This window comes from Bufo gargarizans, chromosome 5, assembly GCF_014858855.1.
Source record: "Bufo gargarizans isolate SCDJY-AF-19 chromosome 5, ASM1485885v1, whole genome shotgun sequence".
Lineage (NCBI taxonomy): Eukaryota > Metazoa > Chordata > Amphibia > Anura > Bufonidae > Bufo > Bufo gargarizans.
In genome coordinates, this window is record NC_058084.1 from 230722518 (window position 1) to 230746039 (window position 23522).

Consider the following 23522-nt stretch of genomic DNA (forward strand, 5'->3'; position numbering starts at 1 on the left):
TGACATTAGGGGCGTAAACAGACACCAAAGTGAACATTTTACCCTCCAGGGTGCACAGTAAAATGACCTATCTCCCAGCAGAGTCAGTTATGCAATCTTGCAAAGAAAAAGCCATGCCAGCCTTTACTCCAACAAAAACCCCTGCTTTCCTCTTTTTACATGTGTGCGAATGGTACATCACAGGGAAGCCTCTATGCTGACATCTAAACGCATCTTTTGCCATCAAATGTGACTCCTGTACCAGAAGCACGTCACACTTAGACTTAAGGGCCTCCGACCATAGCTGCGTACATCTATACGGAGAATTTAGCCCGCGCACATTTAATGACATAATTTTTAACCCCATTTCTGATTTGAGAACGCTCGCTGTGATGCACCACTTCGCGCCTCCATACATAATCCCGCCAAATCTAATAGACTAGTAGCGCATGTCGCATGTATTATTAGTATAGGAACCAACCTAAAAAGTAAATTAAAATACATATATAAAAAGGAAAACAATACAATAACGTAATGGTCATCAAAGCGTATCAAGCCTGACCAAAAAACACTGGTCAAGGACCAGAAAAAACTGGTCAAGGACCAGAAAAAAAAACAAGTTCAGTCGGGGCAGAGAACTATAGCTCTCCACTACGGACCACGAACATCAAAAATAGAACAGTCATCCGGCTACTCCCTGCCGTTAGAAACTCACATGTCAGGCCACGTCCCACTCCGGTGCCATCTTGTCGGTCCTTGGGGTACTTTCTTTCGCCCGGGTAGAGCCTCCGCTGATGAGGCCCCATTCGGTCAAGTGCTTATTCGCCGCTTGAGGCGAGTTGAAGACTTGTAGTCCCCCATTATATGTAACCAACAGCTTAACTGGAAAGCCCCAGCGATATTTAATTTGATGCTGCCTCAACACAGCGGTGATTGGGGCAAACTCTCTCCATTTCGCAAGTGTGGCCGCAGACAGATCCGGGTATACCGCAATCCCTTTGAAGTCATCCGACGGGGACTAGTTCTGCCTCAGAACCTTCAAGAACGCTTCCTTTATGGTGTAAAAGTGGATCCTAGCGATAACATCGCGGGGAAGCGAGGGGTCCAGACCTTTAGGCTTAGGGACCCTGTGGATGCGGTCTATAATCATGTCCCTCTCTGTGGATTCAGGTAGGGCCGCTTTTAGCAGCTGTTGCAAGAAATGCTCCAACTCATGTGCTTCCACCGATTCTGAGACCCCCGCGGATTCTAATATTATTCCGCCTGTGTCTGTCCTCCAGATCTTGCAATTTAGCCGTTATCTTGGCAATATCTTCTTCCATGGCTTCATGGGAATCGATGAGGGTGTTGTGGGAGGCCGCAAACTCGGCCATCTTCCTTTCAAGGTGCGAGGTGCGTTCGCCTATGCTCTGAATATCCCTCTTGAGGCCTTTCATAAGCACTAGCATGTCTTCCTTCATGGAAGTGCGGCGGTATCCAGCATAGATCGCATGACATCCGCAGTAAGCTGTGTGTGTGCGCTAGGGGCTCCCCTTCGAGCCCACTCCTGGCAGCCGAGGAGTTAGTGTGCATGAAGGAGGGGGGGGGGGGTCCCTCTCAGGCCAGACTCTGGTGGGGTTGTTTTGCCAAAGAATTCCGTCAGCTTCGTCTGAGCAGGACGCCTCCGGACCTTCCCCATGCTTACACCTTTCACAGGAACCTGCCTGGTAAGATTCGGGTTCGGGAGTAAATGCTGTGAGCCGCTTTATGATGCCTTCGTCCGGAGCAGAAGCGCTATGCGACCGGCGCCATCAGCGATCAGGCCACGCCCCCTTTGGATCACTTCATATTATGTTTTTTATAGTGTTCACCTGACTGGGTAGATCATGTGATATTTTTAGTGAGCTAGTACACAGAGATACATAAATAGGTTATTTATCTTTTGCCATTTTTTTTCTCGATAGTTAATGGTTTAATGGGGAGTAAGAAGCTTTTTTGCAGTACAAATTGAGAAACCCACCTGGAGTGGGCACCATATCCACCGGCTCTATAAAAATATCAAATTATAAATGTAATAAAATAAATACAGTGCCAAAACAGCCATTTTTTGGTCACCTTACCTCACAAAAAGTGCAATACAATGCGATCAAAAAGTCTTAAGTACCTCAAAGTGGTACCAATCAAACTCATCTCATCCCGCAAAAGTTGAGCCCCTATATAAGAATATTGCCCAAAAAAATAAAAATATGGCTTTCAGAAAATGGCAACACAAAAACAAGATTTTATTCTGTTCAAAAAGGCTTTCAAATGTATAAAACATAAAAGTAAAAATGATAGACAGATCACCGCATTCGTAACAACCTGGTCTATATAAATATCACATGATGAGCACCATCAGGTGAATGCTGCAATTTTTTATTTATTTTTTTAAACTAAGCCACCTTGCCTCACAAAAAGTGTAATACCAAGCAATCAAAAAGTCTTATGCACCCCAAAATGGTACCAATGAAAAAGTCCCCTCATCCCACAAAAAATTAACCCCCCTACACAAGAGAATCACAAAAAAAACAAAAAACACACAATGCCACCCGTAAACCAATCAAAATCTGCGCAGCAAAAGCCATATGGCGCTCCTTCCGTTCAGAGCCCTGCCATGTGCCCCCACAGCAGTTTACCACTACATATAGGGTGTTGCTGTATTCAGGAGAAAATTGGTAACAAATTATGGGGTGCTTTTTCTCCTTGTGAAAATGAAAAACTTGGGGCTAAAGCAACACTTTATTCAAAGAAATAAAACTTCATTTTCACGACCAAGTGTTTCTGAATTCCGTAAAACGCTTAGGGGGATCAGTGCTCAGTATCCCCCTTAATATATTCTTTAAGGGGTGTAGTTTCCAAAATGGGGTCACTTTGAGGGTTTCCACTGTAGGGGTAAGTCAGGGTATCTTCAAATACAAAATGGAGCCTAAAAACCATTCTAGCTAAATCTGCCTCAAAAATAAATATGGCGCTCCTTTCCTTCTGACCACTGACACGTGCCCATAGAGCAGTTTACCACCACATATGGAGTATTTCTGTAAACTGCAGAATCAGAGTAACGTATATTTTGCTATTAACCCTTGCTGTGTTGCTGTTTTTTTATTTCACCTTCATTTTCCTTTAATTCTTGTGGAACATCTAAAGGGTTAACAAAGTTTGTAACATCAGTTTTAAATAACTTGAGGTGTAGTTTCTAAAATGGTGTCATATATACATGGTTTCTATTATGTAAGCCCCTTAAAGTCACTTTATAACTGAATTGGTGCTTAAAAAAAATGGTTTTGGAAATTTGACAATTTTAAAAATTGCTTCTAAAATGCTAAGCCTTCTAACATCCTAAAAAATAAAATTACATTTACAAAATAATGCCGACATATGGGGAATGTTGATTGATAATTTTATGAGGTATTGCTATCGGTCTTAAAAGTAGAAAAATTAAAATAAATGAATTTTTCAAAAAATGTTGTAGATTTTGGATACTTTTGTAAATAAAGGTGAAATATATTGACTCAAATTTAACACCGTCATGAAGTACAACGTGTCACGAGAAAATCTCAGATTTTCTTTGCTACGTATAGCGTAACAAAGTTATTAGCACAAAGTGATGCATGTCAGATTTGCAAAAAATCGGCCTGGTATTTACGGTGAAAAGTGGCTCGGTAGTAAAGGGGTAAATCTGCTGGCATCCGAGTTCAGAGATACTGGCAGACACAGCCAGGCGCTTCCCTGTTCTGGAAAGTACAGCTCCTGCACAGTACGGTCCAGAATGCCAGATCTGGATCCAGAAAGGACTAATAACTGCAAAACCCTGTTATGGCTCATGCACACTAACGTTTTTTTTGCGTTCCGTATATGGAACGTATTTTGATTCCGTATAAGGAACCATTCATTTCAATGGGTCCGCAAAAGATGCGGACAGCATTCTATGTGCTGTCCGCATCCGTTGCCCCACAAAAGTGATGAGGCATGTCCTATTCTTGTCCGTTCTGCGGACAAGAATAGGCATTTCTAGAATGGACCTCCTGTTCCATTCTACAAATTGCGGAAGGCACACGGACGGCATCTGTTTTTTTTTTTTGTGGATCCGCGATTTACAGACGGCAAAAAAACAGCACGGCCGTGTGCATGAGCCCTTATACACTTAACATGTCTCACCTTCTCTTCTGCAGTCAATAACTAGCTTCAGCTGTGACATGTTCACTTATTCATGAACACACCCTTAAGAACGGTCCTCCTGTTCTCTCTAGCAGTTATGAGATTACTGTAGGCATGTTAAGTTCTCGTCTAGTCTTTAAAAGAACGTCACCACTGAGCATGCGCAGCACATTTCATGCAATAAATTTACCTGGTATAAGGCCTCATGCACACAAACATTGTTTGGGTCCGCACCCGAGCCACATTTTTGTGTTTCCTAGAAGTTCACAAAAGATCTGAGAGACGACTGTAGTCAGTTCAGCGTCAGGGACTTTTTCTGTTAAGCCTGTAATCCTCAGGTTGTTTCTTCTAGACCTATTCTCAAGATCGTCTAAAATGTAATCTGAGTGAATATGACTCCTTCTGCTGTTCCTTTAATTTTTTAGAAAGAAAGCTTGCATGAGAGGAAAGTGCCGCGGTGGATTCCTCCACTTGTGACATTCTGGACGATACTTGTCTCATGTCTGACCGCAATTCTGTAATTTCTTCTTTAATAGTTGTTGTGAACTCCTTCAGCATTTCTTTGATGCATTCTGTTGATGGAAGCGATTTAATGAGGGACTGGATGTTCTCCGTTTCAGAGGACGCATCCTCATCTTCTTCACTATCAGTCCATTCTGCAGCATTAGAAGCCATGTTTCTTTTTTCTTTCTGTTTTGGCACTTTATCTTGCTCCATTTGATAAGAACGAGAAGGTTTTTGTGGGTCTGACAGTTTCTTTGGAGTTTTAGGAGCTTTTGTCGCTTTTTCAAGTTGATGTCCCTTGACCATTTTGCTAAATCTGCTGTGGCTGTCTTTGGATGAACTACTATAGCATTGAGAAATATATTGTGTGCATACTAAAACATATATGTTTCACATTAGCTGCATAACTGAGGAGCGGTATACAAAGGTGTGCATCACATAGTGGTTAGAGGAACATGACGTATTGGATTCTCTGTGAGGAACATTAATTTTAGATGAGAGGAGCTTCTGCAGCACAGTACATTTTTATTTAAGCAGTCTCTCTTTAACTGGCTGCAGTATTCAGCATTGCAATCCTCCTTGCAGCATGTAGCATTAACAATAAGTGAGACTCCAGTTAGTAGCTTTAGCAGCCTCTTCTGGCCACAGCTGAGCTCTGTTCTTAATATTAACAGCACAGACAGTTCAAATTTCGCTCTTCTTCTAGAGCCGGCGGTCCTCCAAAAGAAAAAAAAAAAATTGAACCTAGAACATGTCCTATTCTTTTCCATATCACTGACAAGGGAAAGACTGGTCTAATAAGGGCTAGACCTTTCATTCCACACAGTGTTTTTCAGATCCATGATTTGCGGAGCGCAAAACATGGTACAGTCAAGTGCATGCATGAGACCTAAGGGACAGAAGGGAGAAATTGTTTTCTCTCACCACTACAACACCCTGCGTATCACCGTTTTTGATAAATAGAGGCCTTCGATAGAACATAAGTATTTTGATTAACATTTCTAAAGTTTTCTAAATTCCTATGAAAGTTAATAAATTACACAGTATTAGTAATCAGACTCTCTGGACATCAGGTTATGCAAATGAAGTAGCAAGTGTTGCTAAGATCAGCAAATTATCACATTTTCAAACACCTAGCTCCAATCTGTCATGTGGGAAGAGCATAAAAGCCAGATTGAAATTAAAGTCTTTATTTTTTAGTGCACCTGCATAGGGTTGCGCGGACTGAACCCCCCCAAATTTTTTTCTTTGTAGTATATATTGGAGGCGTGGCGATCTCCATGCAGTCATGCACACCTGACCAGTTAGCCTGCCCTGGAGGCTGGCTTTAAAGTCAGTATAAAACTGAGTCTGCTTATATAGCACCTACCAGTAGCCATTTGGCTCCAGGAGAAGTATATATTGGGCTCAGCATGCATGTTGGCACTTGCATCCCTGAATCCAATGAAAGCCGTAATGGCACCGGACAGGGTTAAAAGCAGAGTGTGCTTGGCGTGCACGCTGTACCTGCGCTCCCTGGACTTTGTGTGGCTGTCATGGCCCATAACAGGTAGGAACTACTGTTAGGGACCACTCATGGAGTCGACCTTGACGTGGCGAGTGGCTTATTACGCTTTGGCCAAAACGTACACCAATGCCTCATTCAACATCCAGCATAGAGGCAGGGCAGAGTGCTGGTTTGCAGAGTGCGACTGCATTTGTGTTTTTGCGTTTGTATCTGTATTTCGCCATAGCAATGTGCACCTGCATAGGGTTGTGTGGACTGAACCCCCAACATTTTTTATTTTTTTAATGTTTAAATTTTTAACATGAAATCTCAAAAATTGGTTCAAGTCATGTGGGACGATTGTATAATGTCTCTTGTTTGTTGACGTGCCAGTTATCGCCACTTATTGCAACTGAGAGAGACAGATTCCATGTCAAGATTTGACTTGTGCAGCTCTTGCGGTCATTCAAGTTACTCATTGTTTTTCCAAATACCGTACCAAAGCAACTTTTAGGCTAGGGCTACACGACGACATTTGTCGCGCGACGCATAGGGCACAACTACACTGCAACATGTGTTGCACGACTTTGATGTCACACAACAATTTTTATAATTATAGTCTATGGTGTTGCACTGCAACGTGACAGTTGCAGAAAAATCCATCTTAACAGTACAGACAACTTGGCCTAGGTGTGTAGTGATCTGCCAGGGTGATAAACCAGGGTCTCTTGTATTCCTCACCAGTTTTGGGACGAGACAGATGAAGGGAATGGAAAATAAAATAAACAAAAAAAAAATTCCACCTATACAGGTCCTTCTCAAAAAATTAGCATATTGTGATAAAATTAATTATTTTCTGTAATGTACTAATAAACATTAGACTTTCATATATTTTAGATTCATTACACACCAACTGAAATAGTTCAAGCCTTTTATTGTTTTAAAATTGATGATTTTGGCATACAGCTCATGAAAACCCAAAATTCCTATCTCAAAAAATTAGCATATCACGAAAAAGGTTCTCTAAACAAGCTATTAACCTAATCATCTGAATCAACTAATTAACTCTAAACACCTGCAAAATATTCCTGAGGCTTTTAAAAACTCCCAGCCTGGTTCATTACTCAAAACCGCAATCATGGGTAAGACTGCCGACCTGACTGCTGTCAAGAAGGCCATCATTGACACCCTCAAGCAAGAGGGTAAGACACAGAAAGAAATTTCTGAACGAATAGGCTGTTCCCAGAGTGCTGTATCAAGGCACCTCAGTGGGAAGTCTGTGGGAAGGAAAAAGTGTGGCAGAAAACGCTGCACAACGAGAAGAGGTGACCGGACCCTGAGGAAGATTGTGGAGAAGGACCGATTCCAGACCTTGGGGGACCTGCGGAAGCAGTGGACTGAGTCTGGAGTAGAAACATCCAGAGCCACAGTGTACAGGCGTGTGCAGGAAATGGGCTACAGGTGCCGCATTCCCCAGGTCAAGCCACTTTTGAACCAGAAACAGCGGCAGAAGCGCCTGACCTGGGCTACAGAGAAGCAGCACTGGACTGTTGCATGTTATTCGGAAATCAAGGTGCCAGAGTCTGGAGGAAGACTGGGGAGAGGGAAATGCCAAAATGCCTGAAGTCCAGTGTCAAGTACCCACAGTCAGTGATGGTCTGGGGTGCCATGTCAGCTGCTGGTGTTGGTCCACTGTGTTTTATCAAGGGCAGGGTCAATGCAGCTAGCTATCAGGAGATTTTGGAGCACTTCATGCTTCCATCTGCTGAAAAGCTTTATGGAGATGAAGATTTCATTTTTCAGCACGACCTGGCACCTGCTCACAGTGCCAAAACCACTGGTAAATGGTTTACTGACCATGGTATTACTGTGCTCAATTTGCCTGCCAACTCTCCTGACCTGAACCCCATAGAGAATCTGTGGGATATTGGGAAGAGAAAGTTGAGAGACGCAAGACCCAACACTCTGGATGAGCTTAAGGCCGCTATCGAAGCATCCTGGGCCTCCATAACACCTCAGCAGTGCCACAGGTTGATTGCCTCCATGCCACGCCGCATTGAAGCAGTCATTTCTGCAAAAGGATTCCCGACCAAGTATTGAGTGCATAACTGAACATAATTATTTGAAGGTTGACTTTTTTTTTGTATTAAAAACACTTTTCTTTTATTGGTCGGATGAAATATGCTAATTTTTTTAGATAGGAAATTTGGGTTTTTATGAGCTGTGTGCCAAAATCATCAATATTAAAACAATAAAAGGCTTGAACTACTTCAGTTGGTGTGTAATAAATCTAAAATATATATAAGTCTAATGTTTATCAGTACATTACAGAAAATAATGAACTTTATCACAATATGCTAATTTTTTGAGAAGGACCTGTATGGGATGAAATCTGTGCTGCAACCATCTCCCAATCTGAATGAAAGTCAAGAGACTTTCAAATACATTTCTGAAGGAGAGAAAAAATAAATAAAAGATCCATAACCCTTTCTCCGATTAGAATCCGGTTTGTCAGAGCAGAAATGAGGTCTGAGAGGAGAAATCAAGGAGTTCTTAGGCCAAGATGCCGAAGGTATCAGATTTGATATCTTGTAATTTATATTTCACCTCAGAGAGGAGAAGATGGAACATAGTTCTATTGTTCATAGAATCTGCCGACACCAAAAAAAGCATTCAAATATGGAACATACTAGAACATAATAGAGAGATATAGATAGATAGAGAGAGATATAGATAGATAGAGATATAGATAGATAGAGAGAGATATGGATAGATAGAGAGAGATATGGATAGATAGAGAGAGATATGGATAGATTATATATATATATATATATATATATATATATATATATATATATATAATTTTAACCACTTCAGCCCCGCTAGGTGAAACCCCCTTCATGACCAGAGCACTTTTTACACTTCGGCACTACACTCCTTTCACCGTTTATCGCTCGGTCATGCAACTTACCATCCAAATGAATTTTACCTCCTTTTCTTCTCACTAATAGAGCTTTCATTTGGTGGTATTTTATTGCTGCTGACATTTTTACTTTTTTTTGTTATCAAAATGTAACGATTTTTTTTGCAAAAAAATGACATTTTTCACTTTCAGCTGTAAAATTTTGCAAAAAAAAAACGACATCCATATATAAATTTTTCGCCAAATTTATTGTTCTACATGTCTTTGATAAAAAAAAATAATGTTTGGGCAAAAAAAAAATTGGTTTGGGTAAAAGTTATAGCATTTACAAACCATGGTACAAAAATGTGAATTTCCGCTTTTTGAAACAGCTTTGACTTTCTGAGCACCTGTCATGATTCCTGAGGTTCTACAATGCCCAAACAGTAGAAAACCCCCACAAATGACCGCATTTCGGAAAGTAGACACCCTAAGGTATTCGCTGATTGGCATAGTGAGTTCATAGAACTTTTTTTTTCTGTCACAAGTTAGCGGAAAATGATGATGATTTTTTTTTTCTCCTTACAAAGTCTCATATTCCACTAACTTTCGACAAAAAATAAAAAATTCTAGGAACTCGCCGTGCCCCTCACGGAATACCTTGGGGTGTCTTCTTTCCAAAATGGGGTCACTTGTGGCGTAGTTATACTGCCCTGGCAATTTAGGGGCCCAAATGTGTAAGAAGTACCTTGCAATCAAAATGTGTAAAAAATGGCCTGCGAAATCCGAAAGGTGCACTTTGGAATATGTGCCCCTTTGCCCACCTTGGCTGCAAAAAAGTGTCACACATGTGGTATCGCCGTACTCAGGAGAAGTTGGGCAATGTGTTTTGGGGGGTCATTTTACATATACCCATGCTGGGATGAGAGAAATATCTTGGCAAAAGACAACTTTTCCCATTTTTTTATACAAAGTTGGCATTTGACCAAGATATTTTTCTCACCCAGCATGGGTATATGTAAAATGACACCCCAAAACACATTCCCCAACTTCTCCTGAGTACGGCGATACCACATGTGTGACACTTTTTTGCAGCCTAGATGCGCAAAGGGGCCCAAATTCCTTTTAGGAGGGCATTTTTAGACATTTGGATCCCAGACTTCTTCTCACACTTTCGGGCCCCTAAAAAGCCAGGGCAGTATAAATACCCCACATGTGACTCCACTTTGGAAAGAAGACACCCCAAGGTATTCAATGAGGGGCATGGAGAGTTCCTAGAATTTTTTTTTTTTTTGCATAAGTTAGCGGATATTGATTTTTTTTTAGTTTTTTCTCACAAAGTCTCACTTTCCGCTAACTTAGGACAAAAATTTCAATCTTTCATGGACTCAATATGCCCCTCACGGAATACCTTGGGGTGTCTTCTTTCCGAAATGGGGTCACATGTGGGGTATTTATACTGCCCTGGCTTTTTAGGGGCCCTAAAGCGTGAGAAGAAGTCTGGAATATAAATGTCTAAAAATGTTTATTTGGATTCCGTGAGGGGTATGGTGCGTCCATGTGAGATTTTATTTTTTGACACAAGTTAGTAGAATATGAGACTTTGTAAGAAACAACAAAAACAGACAAAAAATTTCCGCTAACTTGTGCCAAAAAAAATGTCTGAATGGAGCCTTACCAGGGGGGGGGGGGGGGGGTGTGATCAATGACAGGGAGGGTGATCACCCATATAGACTCCCTGATCACCCCCCTGTAAGGCTCCATTCAGACGTCCGCATGATTTTTTACGGATACATGGATCGGATCCACAAAACGCATGCGGACGTCTGAATGGAGCCTTACAGGGGGGTTATCAATGACAGGGGGGTGATCAGGGAGTGTATATGGGTGATCACCCGCCTGTCATTGATCACCCCCTGCAAGGCTCCATTCAGACGTCCGCATGTGTTTTGCGGATCCGATCCATGTATCCGTAAAAATCATGCGGACGTCTGAATGGTGCCTTACAGGGGGGTGATCAATGACGGGGGTGATCAATGACAGGGGGTGATCAGGGAGTGTATATGGGTGATCACCCGCCTGTCATTGATCACCCCCCTGTAAGGCTCCATTCAGACGTCCGTATGCTTTTTGTGGATCCGATCCATGTATCCGTGGATCCGTAAAAATCATACGGACGTCTGAACGGAGCCTGACAGGGCGGTGATCAATGACAGGGCGGGGATCAATGACAGGGGGGTGATCAGGGAGTTTATATGGGGTGATCATGGGTGATTAGGGGTTAATAAGTGACGGGGGGGGGGGGGGGTGGGGGGTGGTGTAGTGTAGTGTTTGGTGCGACTGTACTGACCTACCTGAGTCCTCTGGTGGTCGATCCTAACAAAAGGGACCACCAGAGGACCAGGTAGGAGGTATATTAGACGCCGTTATGAAAACAGCGTCTAATATACCTGTTGGGGGTTAAAAAATTCGGATCGCCGCTGGCAGGCTGGAGATCCACTCGCTTACCTTCCGTTCCTGTGAGCGCGCGCGCCTGTGTGCGCGCGTTCACAGGAAATCCCGGCCCTCGCGAGATGACGCGTATATGCGTCGTCGTGCGCAGGGCTGCCACCTCCGGACCGCACATCTGCGTTAAGCGGTCCGGAGGTGGTTAAAGAGGACCTTTCATTACAAAAAATAAATAAAAAATCTAAACTTAGTATGCCGACATGGAGAGCGGCGTCCAGGGATCTCCCTGCACTTACCATAATCCCTGGGCGCTGCTCCGTTCTTCCGGTATAGGCTCCGGTATCTTCATCTTTTCGGCTCAACCGGGAGGAGCCTGCTCTTGTTCTCCTGGGCGTCTACTTCTCCCCAAAAAAAAACTCTCAGGCTATGAGCTGAGCACTGCAATTGGCTACAGCCTGGGAGAAGGAGACGCCCAGGAGAACAAGAGCAGGCTCCTCCCGGTTGAGCCCAAAATCTGAAGATACCAGAGCCTATACCGGGAGAACGGAACGGCGCCCAAGGATAATAATAAGAGCAGGGAGATCCCTGGGCGCCGCTCACCAAGTCAGCATACTTAGTTTAGTTTTTTTTTTTATCATAATGAAAGGTCCTCTTTAAGACTGGAGGCAAAAAATTAAATCTTGTAGATTATGCCATGCACTATAATTTGAGACTTTTTTATGCCATGTAAAACAACTGATAAAAGTTCCTAAAAGTGTGGTACAAGACCATCTCTGCTACAACTTTGGTAAAAACTTAATTCTGAAAATACAGTATTTTATATTCTCTCTCATTGTGTAAACTTTATGTTAGGGTACTTTCACACTTGCAGCAGGCAATCGAGACGCAAACAGATGCATTTTTTAGACGGATCCGGATCAGTCTCACAAATGCATCTGTCTTTCTGGTTGTCATGGCAGACCGCAAAATCGGATCCGTTTTGCCGGGAACACTTGGGGCCGGATCCAGCATTAATGCATTTCAATGGAAATTAATGCCGGATCTGGCATTCCGGCAAGTGTTGAGGATTTTTGGACTGAGGGAAAACTGCAGCATGCTGCGGTATTCTCTCTGGCCAAAAAACATAAGAGGGACTGAACTGATGCATCCTGAACTGCATGCTCTCCATTCAGAATGCATTAGGATAAAACTTTTCCAGTATTGAGCCCCTGTGGCGGAACTCAATAATGGAAAAGAAAAACTATAGTGTGAAAGTACCTTTGTTTTTACTGTTTATTAACCACCAACTGCCTTTTAAGGTCTAAAGCAGAGATGGCTAACCTCCAGCACTCCTCCAGCTGTGGTGAAACATGACTCCCAGCATGCTCCATTAATTTCTATGAAGTTCTGAGAACAGCCAAGCAAGTGTACATCTTGGGAGTCGTAGTTTTAAACACAACTGGCGTGCTGTAAGTTAGCCATCACAGGTCTATAGTATGGTCCGTATAAAGCCTCATTAACAGTGTTCCATGGACATGTGCTGTACGTATAATCCACAGAGCACACTTTCCCATTAATTTTAATGTGTATTCAGACATCAGTATTTTAGGACAGTCCGTGGGTTTTTAGCACAGATGCATGCTCTATTTTGTGAGTATATAATGGGCATGATGGATCCGTGAACAGACTATTGGTCCATGAAAGCCACTGATGCCATCCGTGTTTCCCGGATCATTAGGAAGAGCAGTCTTGAAAATTCTTTTTATGCTTTGCAGGGTCAGTAAAACACAGATGGCACAGGTACAGCAAACAAAACGGACACAGACCACACATGGATCAATCACGGACAGCTTCACGGATGCATCACTGACCACCTCACGGATTTGAGCACTGACGTGTGAATGAGGCTCAAGTTGTTCACTTGAGATTAGGATCGGTTCAGCACTGAAACAAATTTGAGTCTCAACAATAAAAGATCTTTACGTTAAAGGGGGTGGCCACTTTCTGACTACTTGTGACTAGTGTGTATGTAAGAAGACTATATGGCACTTGATAATATAGACTGTTGATATTCTGTGTTGTTTTCTAGATGTGAGAAGTTATGCCCCCTTGTTAGGCAAATCTTTTGCCCACACAGAGGTCCTGTCCGTAAGATGGCTGCTGATAGAGGGTCATGTGACTAAGCAAATCCCCTCCACGTGATGTCTCTCCTATTGAAAACAGACTGTGCCTGCTCTAAGCTACCAACAGAACAAGCAGGTGCACTGTATTTGATTAGAGGAAACATCACATGACCCTACATCAGCAGCCATTTTACGGACAGGACTTCTGTGTAGACAGCACAAAAGACATTGTAAACAAGGGGGCATATCTTATCGAATGTTAAAGACTATATTAGTAAGTGCCATATAATCATCTTACACATTGGTCAACAGTAACCAGAAGGTAGTCAAACCCTTTAAACACATTGGAATACTAAAATTCCACTCTTCAAAGACAGCGCCAGCAAAGGGCTGATTTTCTCCATCTACATTGTTTATTTTGTTGGTATTTATCTGAACAGTCAGGCCTCTCTTGCTGTACTGATTTCACATCTTATTTAGAAACTTAACTGACTCCCTTTGTGCTTTATTTTTACGTGTTGTATGGGCTTCAGAATAAAGCCTCATGCCGTTGTCCGTGGCACATGGACAGTGAAATACCGTACTGGCATTGCAGGAGCGCATGGTGTCATTGGTTGCTATAGGCTTCGTGCCACCGCTGCTGTACAGTAATACACTTATAGATCCATAGGAGTGTATTACTGTACTGTGGTGGCAGCACAAAGCGCATGGCGTCATAGCAACCAATGACGTTGTGCGCTACTGCAATGCCAGTCCGGTATCTCACGGACTGAGTTCTACAGAAGTTTGCATGAGGCTTAAAGGGGTACTTTTTTTTATATTTTGGTGTGGACTTTGACCCTTTCAAGACGGAGTGATTCATTATTTTCTTTTGTTTCTTCCCAAAACAATAATTATTTATTTTTTATTAATTCAGCTGCATGAGGGCTTGTTTTTTGCAAGATTTACTTTCCAATTACACACCATTTTTGTTTAATGGATTTTTTTTTCAGTTTCCTATGAGGTAAAGTTGACCTGTTAATGTTATTCTTCCGGGTTAGTACAATTACAACGATATTACATATGTATAGTTTTTCATCCATTTTAATGCAAAATAAAATAAATTTAAACTTTGGGGGAAAAAAACTTTTCTTTGCATTGCCATATTCTGACAACCGTAACTTCTTTATTTTTATGTTTACAGAGCTGACCGTGGGCTCATTTTTTGTAGAGCAACCCAAAAACCGGCGAATCAACCATTGACTTTTTTTTTCCTTTTCGCCATTAGCCGTATGGGATAAATATATTTTAATAGTACGGGCGTTTTCACACGCAGCGATGCCCATGATTTAAATAAAAAAAAATTGATTTTTTTGTACTCACCGTAAAATCTTTTTCTGGTAGTAGGCATTGGGGGACACAGCACCATGGGTACCGGTATATGCCTAGCTGCCACTAGGAGGCTGACAGTAGAAACAAAAAAAAAGGTGTTGGCTCCACCCAGGTGGGCTATACCCCTCTGCCAGAGCCGAGAGAGATCAGTCTGTACAAAAGCAGTAGGAACATCACACCTGAACCAAACAGAAAAAAACTGAAAGCCAACAAGTCTTCAACCGGGGAAACCTGACAAACAAATAGGCAAACGCCGGGACCTCAAACAAGAAGAAACATAAGGGTGGGATCTGTGTCCCCCCAATGCCTACTACGAGAAAAGGTTTTTACGGCGAGACCAAAAAATCCAATTTTCTCGTGCATGGCATTGGGGGACAGCACCATGGGACGTCCAAAAGCAGTCCCCGAGGGAGGGAAGAAAAAAGCATGCCGCCAATCTCAAGCATAGCCGCTTGCAGAACCTTGCGCCCCAGGTTGGCGTCAGCAGAAGCCAGGGAATGAATATGGTAAACTTAGAGAAAGTGTGAACTGACACCCAGGTGGCAGCCCTGCAGGCCTGGGAAGCTGAAGCCTGATGACGCACCGCCCAGAAAGCCCCAACTGCCCTAGTCAAATGTGAGGTCAACCTGGAAGGGGGAACACGGCCCTTCGCAACATAGGCCTCCTTGACGGTCGACCGAACCCAGCGAGAAATGGTGGCCTTGGAGGCAGGCAAGCCTTTACGAAAAGATAGTCCGAACAACGGAAGGATTCCGTGAGGGCAAGATACAGGCGAAGAGCCCGAACAACATCCAGGCAATGGAGGGATTTCTCCCTATAGTGAGAAGGATTAGGGCAGAAGGAAGGACGATTTCCTCGTTAATATGAAATGAGGAAACCACCTTCGGGAGAAAAGGATGGAACGGGCGCAAAACCATGGAACATCAGGAAAGGGGAACAGCAAGAAAGCGCCGCAAGTTCGGAAACCCAGCGGATAGAGGTGACGGCCACGAGGAAAACCACCTTAAACGAGACAAACGACAGAGAGATCTCTGCCAAGGGCTCGAAGGGAGATGACTGAAGGGCGTTGAGGACGAGATTCAGGTCCCACGGCTCCACAGGAAAGCGAAAGGGAGGGGCTCGGCAAGCAACACCCTGGAGAAAAGTCCTAACTTGAGCCCGCAAGGCCACAGGCCGCTGGAAGAGGACCGAGAGGGCCGAAATCTGCCCCCCTGAGAGAAGCCAGACAAAGACCCTTCTCAAAACCGGCCTGAAGGAGGCCAGAATGTTAGGGACGGAGAAATGAAGAGGGCGAAAACGCCCGGATTCGCACCAGGCAAAATACGCTCTCCAGGTCCGGTAGTAAATGCGGGCTGACTGGGGTTTGCGAAAGTGAAGCATCGTCTGGATGACCGAGTCCGAGAGGCCACGGGACTTCAGGACCGCGGTCTCAACAGCCACGCCGTCAAACGAAGCTGAGGTAAATTCAGGTGGAACAGAGGGCCCTGGGAAAGGAGATCGTGGCGCAGTGGAGGTCGCCACGGAACGTCGGCGAGCAGAAACACCAGATCTGCGTACCACGCTCTGTGGGGCCAATCCGGAGCCACCAGGATCGCCGGAACACGGGCCGCCTTGAGACGCTTGAGTACTCGGGGCAGGACAGATACAGAAGGTCGAACTGAGACCAAGGCAGAACTAGGGCGTCGACCGCGAGAGCCTGAGGGTCCCTGGACCGCGCGACATAGCACGGGAGCCTGCGGTTGTGGCGCGACGCAAAGAGACCCACGTCCGGAGTTCCCCAAAGGTGACAAAGTTGGAGGAACACTTCTGGGTGGAGAGACCATTCGACCGGGTCGACGACTGAGAAAGTCTGCCGCCCAATTGTCGACCCCGGGGATGTGTATGGTGGAGAGGACAGGAACGTGCTTCTTCGCCCACCGCAGGATACGGGATGCTTCCTGTAGGGCCATCAAACTCCTGGTGCCCCCTTGGTGGTTCAGGTAAGCAACGGCGGTGGAATTGTCTGTCTGAACCCGGATCGGGAGACCACGGAGATGTGGGGTCAAGTGAGACAGTGCCAGGAAAAAAAATATAAAAAAAATCGCTCTGAGTTCGAGAACATTGATCTGCAGGGAGGACTCTTGAACAGACCAAAGAACCTGGACAGTGAGGGACTCGAAGACCGCCCCACCCCCCAACCCGAGAGGCTGGCATCCGTGGTGATCACCTGCCAACTGGAGGGAAGGAAGGACCGGCCCAGGGACACCGTCCGAGGATTCAGCCACCAGTAGAGATCCTGGCGAAGCTCGGGAGGGAGACTGAGCCGGCGATCGAGGCCTGCCGGGGACTTGTCCCACCTGGATAGGATGAACAACCGAAGGTCCCGGGAATGGAATTGGGAATGGCCTCGAATGGGTCCACCATCCTCCTGAGGACACGCATGCACATCCTGATTGTCAGAGAGGACGGGTCGCGGAGCCGAGTCACCCCCGCCTGAAGAGAGGCAATTTTCTCTGGGGGAAGGAACACCCGCCCGAGGAGAGAGTGTCGAAGATCATGCCCAGAAAGGGCATCCTCCGGCATGGGACAAGAGAGGACTTAAGAGTGATTGATGAGCCACCCGAATTGGGCAAGAGCCGAGAGGGTGATGCGTAGGCTGGACAGGTTGTCCTCCAATGACAGAGCCCGGATAAGAAGGTCGTCCAGGTAAGGCAGCAATACGACCCCCATGGCACGGAGAAGGGCCACGAGAGGCGCTCGCACCTTGGTGAAAACCCTTGGGGCGGAGGCCAGGCCAAAGGGCAGGGCAACAAATTGAAAATGAAGAGAACCTACCGTGAAGCGAAGGAACTTTTAAAAGGGAGAGGGCAATGGGGACGTGTAGATAAGCATCCTGAATGTCGATGTCCAAGGAGGCGATCACCGACCGGAGGGATTCCATGCGGAAGTGATGGACGTGGACAGAGCGAACAGTCCTTCTTGGGAATCGTAAACAGGTTCGCATAGAAACCCTGAAAGCGCTCTGATTCCGGAACCGGAACAATGACCCAGAGAGAGTGAAGGCAATGAATGGCCCGAAAAAACTCGTCTGCCCTGGCAGGGGGATGTCAGGAAGAACCGCCCCCGACGGAAGACCGGAAAATTCGATCTTGTATGCGGAGGAGACCACCTCCAGAACCCAAGTGTCCTCCACACTTGCTTGCCAGATATCCTGAAAGGCGAGCAGCCCCCCCCCCCCCACCTGGACCGGAACAGAGTCATACGGAAGGTGGCTTAGTGGACTGGGGACGAGCGGGTTTGGGCTTGGCCTTAAAGGAAGGCCTGGTGGACTTCTTGTCAGATCGGGTGGGAAGGGCCCGAAAGGACTGCATACGAGAGGACGACCCAGGGAAGCGACAGCGGCAAGGCTGATTCTGGGGAAAATGAGAGCTCTTACCTCAGAGAGTGGCCTCAGAGATGAGCTCCTCCAAACGCTTCCCAAAAAGCTTCCCACCGAGCAAGGGAAAGGAAATTAGAGCCTTCTTGGAGGCGAAATCCGCCACCCAAGAACGAAGCCAGATGGTGCGGCGAATGGCCACAGAGTTAGCAGCCGCACGGCTGGAGCGGCGGGCCGATTCCATAGAGGCATCGCAAAGAAACTTGGATGCCTGGTAAATTTGAGAGGCAAGCACTGCCAGCTCCACCTGGACAGAGTCTGGAGGTAAGGCACAGACAAGCTGTTTTGCCCAGACAATGCAGGCCTTGGCTACCCAGGAGGCGGCAAACGCAGGACGGATGGCGGCACCCACTGCCATGAACACGGACTTGGCCAAGGAGTCGACCCGTTTGTCAGAGGGATCCGACAAGGAAGCAGTGTCAACCAGGGGAAGGGTAGTAGCTTTCGCCAGGCGAGCAACCTGAGGAGGAAACGTCCAGAGGTTGACAGATTCCTCAGAAAAGGAAGAGACATTCGAGGCCTTGGTAAGGTGAAGGCACCGATCAGGGTGACGCCACTCCTTAGCCAGAAGTGCGTCAAGATCCTCGTGAGTTGGGACCGTATCGAACGGCGAAAGGACACCGACTCCTGGGAGGAGGAAGAAGGATTGTCCTGTACATGGAGCAAGTCTCAGATTGCTTTAATGAGATCTTGTATGGCCGCAGACATCGCTGAGCACCGCTCTGAGTTGTCACTGTGATTTCGTAGTAAAGAGATCACAGAGAGGCACGGAACATTAACAGTCATGTTACTGCTCCGTGCCTGTGCAGTCTGCAGCGGGTCTTGGCACTCTTTCACGGAGCGGATGCCACGCACGGCATCCGCTCGTGTGAAGCGGCCCTAATGGGTAGAAATCGCGGCAGGGGGAGTGGGGTCCCGAACAGAAGACATGAGGGCTTAGGATGCAGCCTGCAAGGAGAAAAATAAAAATAAAAAATATCAGCCAGAAAGGCTGCCTACCAGACCCAATGGTGCTGTGTCCCAAAAGAAACAGATCGCAGGAGCCAGCAAGATGGCGACCGGGAGCAGGACACTGCAGGAGAGGAAGGAGCCGGCAGAAAGGAACACCCCCCACAGAAGCCCGCGCTGATACAGGGTTGGAGGAAGCTGAGACCCTCCCAGGGTTCCACCCACGTGAGAGGAGGGTAACGGAGGAAAGCACGGGAAGCTAGGAGTGGGCGGAGAGAAAGCTCCGCCCCACGTGACCTGCGGCCTAGTCGGCCGAAAAGCTGGGGCCTAAATTAATAGCGTGCTGCCGGAAATGGACGCCTGCGATCGCGGTGGTGTCCGGAAGAAGCCGCAGGGCGGAAGGAACGCAGCGCCGAGGGGCAGAGGCAAGAGAGCGCCGAAATGACCCCCAGAAGTGAGGAAAATAGCGCCGATTACCAGGATCTCGCCCGTCTTAAAGGGGCCGAACCCTGAAAAAACATGGACATCCTTGTCAGGTGTGCTGGCCCTAAAATGACCCCCTGGAGATGAGCAAAAGTGCCACAGGGAGAGGGGGAAAGAGGTGGAAGGGGGGGGGGGGGGGGGGGGGAAGACTACAGGGTCCCGGCAATGGATCCGGATCCTTACTTACCTTCTGACGTCTTCAGGCGCAGCAATGACCACCCCCTCGGCGGACCCAACACGGGGACCGTGGGTCTACCGGAATTCCACTGCGGAAGCAGTTTCAAGTGGGGACTAGGTGGCTGCCAGGTACCCGAGTACGCGCCCGCAGGGGGGCAACTAAAGTGGAACACAATGGAGCCACCCCTGCAGCAGGCCGAAACCTGCAGAGAAAAATAAAAAAAAATTAAAATGAAATTAGCAGGATGACCTGTGAAAAAATAGCAGGTCATGTCTGCCTCCTACGGACACTAGAATTAGACTGATCTCTCTCGGCTCTGGCAGAGGGGTATAGCCCACCTGGGTGGAGCCAACACTTTTTTTAGTTTCTAGTGTCAGCCTCCTAGTGGCAGCTGGGCATATACAGCACGTGTCCCCCAATGCCATGCACGAGATTTTTTTTTTTTTAACACTTATTAGTTTCCGGGGGAACTATAGCAAGCAATCATTAGATTGCTTTTCTCAGACTCCAATGCATTAGCACTGGAGTTTATGAGAATTACACTATGTTCCTATGGAGCCCTGCCATAGGTAGTAATTTCATAGGAACTGATGTGCGGCAGCACTGTACCAGTCCTGAGTACAGAGGCTGCCACACACTACATTCCAGCTCCTCCTGACTTAATTTGAGGGGTTAAATGTATGTGATCTTATTGTCGATTGCATCCAGTAGTCCAGGGTGCATGCTATTTAAAACAATTTTTAAATGCCTGACCACCAACATAAATTTACTTGGGGCGGTCGGGGAGGGGTTATCACCATGAAAAGGCAATGTAAGCTACAGGCGGCAGTATGTTATAGAGCAGGGGGTACTGAGCAGATTGATATATAGGCTTATGGGAAAAGATTAAGGCCTCATGCACACGACCGTTGTTGTGGTCCGCATCCGAGCCGCAGTATTTGCACCTTGGATGCGGACCCATTCACTTCAATGGGGCCGCAAAAGATGCGGACAGCATTCTGTGTGCTGTCCGCATCTGTTAGATGGTCCGCCAAAAATAAAATAAAAATATATACCTATCCTATTCTTGTCCGTTTTGCGAAAAGCACACAGATGCCATCCGTGTTTTGCGGACCGCAAAACACACAACGGTCGTGTGCATGAGGCCTAACTTGTGTTTTGTTCTTATGAATTTCTGCTCATTTTGTGTTTTGAAGTCAAGGAGGCTGTCCTAACAGAGATTCACAGCCATCTGTTCAATCACTGATAGGACCGCCTCCTCGACGTCTAAGCCCAGAATGAGCAGGAATTTAAATGAATTACAAGTTTTACTGAATCTTTTCCCATAAAACGATATGCCAATCTGCTCAGCTCTTCCTGCTCTATAACATGATGTTTTCAGCTAAAGCACCAAGTTTGACGTGACAGGTTTCCATTGACTAATGTTATCAAGTCCTGGCTGTAAGTACTCAGCAGAAATATGTTGAGAAGCCCTGTAATGAATGGTACCAATTATATACTACATTTGTGACATTAGGGTAACAGGACTAAAGTACCATCCTAACTGTAAAGTGTAAAAACAAATTTGACTGAAAACTGTTCATGCAGAATTAGAAATTACGCTAAATTAGACAAACCTAATGAATAAAAACCGTTCCAATAAAAAAAACTTGACTGAAGCAACTAGTTTTATGAACAGCCATTTCCTTTAGCAGCGGTAAAATGTATGCTTATTTCTAGAGCTACTTACCATCTTATTCCCACCTCTAATGAATATCGTTACAGCTCTTGAGTTTTTACATTGCTCTATAATCAGCATTCGATCCTTTGTTGTTCCAAAAGAAATTTCACGAACTATGCCAGCAGAACCAAGTTTCTCAGGAGTGAGCTCACAGAATCGAGGTACAATGCGGCCTCCAGTGGCAATCGCAATTAACTGTAAAAGTAGCAGTATTTTAGGAAACTGAAGATAAAAATCAATTCTAGAAAAATAATTCACACCCACTGATTAACATGTATGTACATTAGAGTGTGTGAGATCCTAGCCACTATCAACTAGGTGACATAGAGAATGAGTAGAACTACTTGAGACAGGTTCATAACCTGATTAAAATCTCCCATACACGGGAGGGTGATGGGCAAAACTGAGCAGCTTACAGTACAAATAGAAAACAGTTTTGTGGGTTAAATAAAACTTCCTCTACTTATCTAACTTTTGATCAAGGTAATAAATCCCCATTCAACATCTGATTTGTGGTTACTAGTTACAAACCACAACACAGTGTTGGATCCATTGTAGAAATTAAACTTCACCAGATGGTGCACAGGGGCTTATAAAGGGTCCTTCTCGAATTCTGTAATATTTATCATTTGACAGCGCTGAACAAACCTATTTTTTTGCACTAAACCTGACAGACTATGAATGGATCCTGCAGATAGAAGCATAGCAAAGTCTACTTACTGCCAGATCAATAAATAGGATGCTGGGCTGACCAAATGCAACAGTGTGGTAGAGGAAATAAAAAAGGAAGGGGGTTAATCTCTATTCTTCAAGGGAAGAAATTCGAGAGTACCTAGCAGGGCACCAAAGGGATGACCTGTGAAAGTAGTAATGGGGGTAATTGATTGCGTTTATTTAGTATGAGAGGGCCAATAGGCTGCCAGGGGAAAGCGACCATCAAGGAGGTTCCTTAATGGGTGAAGTCAAGGCAGAGAAAACAGAAGAAAAAAATGTTTTTTGCCCCTTTAAATGGCGCCACAGTCAATCGGATGGAGATTGTGTAGATCAGGGGTGCACAACCTGCGGCCCGGGGGCCACATGCGGCCCTCGATACCATTCTGTGCGGCCCCCAAACATCTGGTAAAAAAGACATGTAGGTCTATGTCTTAAGGCTTCTTACATGTATCTTTCATGTAATCTCCTATTAGATGGGAGTCCTAGAACGGTAATTAGACATTTATAGTATATACTGTATGTTCAATATGCCAAAAATACATTATTTCAGTTGGTAATACCCCTTTAAGTTTTACTTTCGGCCCTTGGAATTGGTTCAGGCTGACAATGTGGCCCCCAACCAGAAAAGGTTGTGCACTCCTGGTGTAGATCCACTGGTTGGAACGTAACAATCCGTAAATTGAAGTCTCCAAAGTGTGTGTATGTGTATCTCATGCGCCTGGGTAGCCTATAAGATCTCACGGAATGACAGCAGTCCAATCGTACATCTTGCCAATCGTCTTTATTGAACCACAGGGAAGGGGTGAAGGTATCTTCTCAATGCGTTTCGGGGTATAGGAGAGACCCCTTCATCAGGAGCATATGCTCCATGCGGATGACGTAGTGCGATCGGGACATACGCTTAGGTAACCTCCGGACGCGCTGAACGGCGCAATGGTATACGTGGGCCATATCACTCTTCCAGGTAGTAATTAGTCTCCTCCTCCCACATATGTTCACAATTATAGGCTATGTATGGATGTGATACAGTTGTGCCCAATTATGTATTTTAGATATTGAATGTAATTTATCAAATTATGTACTAGATTCACTTTGAGCA

At 45.4% G+C, this 23522-nt stretch overlaps 1 protein-coding gene across 1 annotated transcript in view; it reads right to left on the minus strand.

The window, feature by feature from the left end:
• Nucleotides 1-23522, minus strand: part of CCT5 (chaperonin containing TCP1 subunit 5) — a 161989-nt gene that overhangs the window by 30109 nt on the left and 108358 nt on the right. Inside the window, exon 8 of the mRNA XM_044295129.1 lies at nucleotides 21719-21904. Within this exon, the coding sequence (XP_044151064.1) occupies nucleotides 21719-21904 (186 nt within the window). The remainder of the gene's footprint in view (nucleotides 1-21718; nucleotides 21905-23522) is intronic.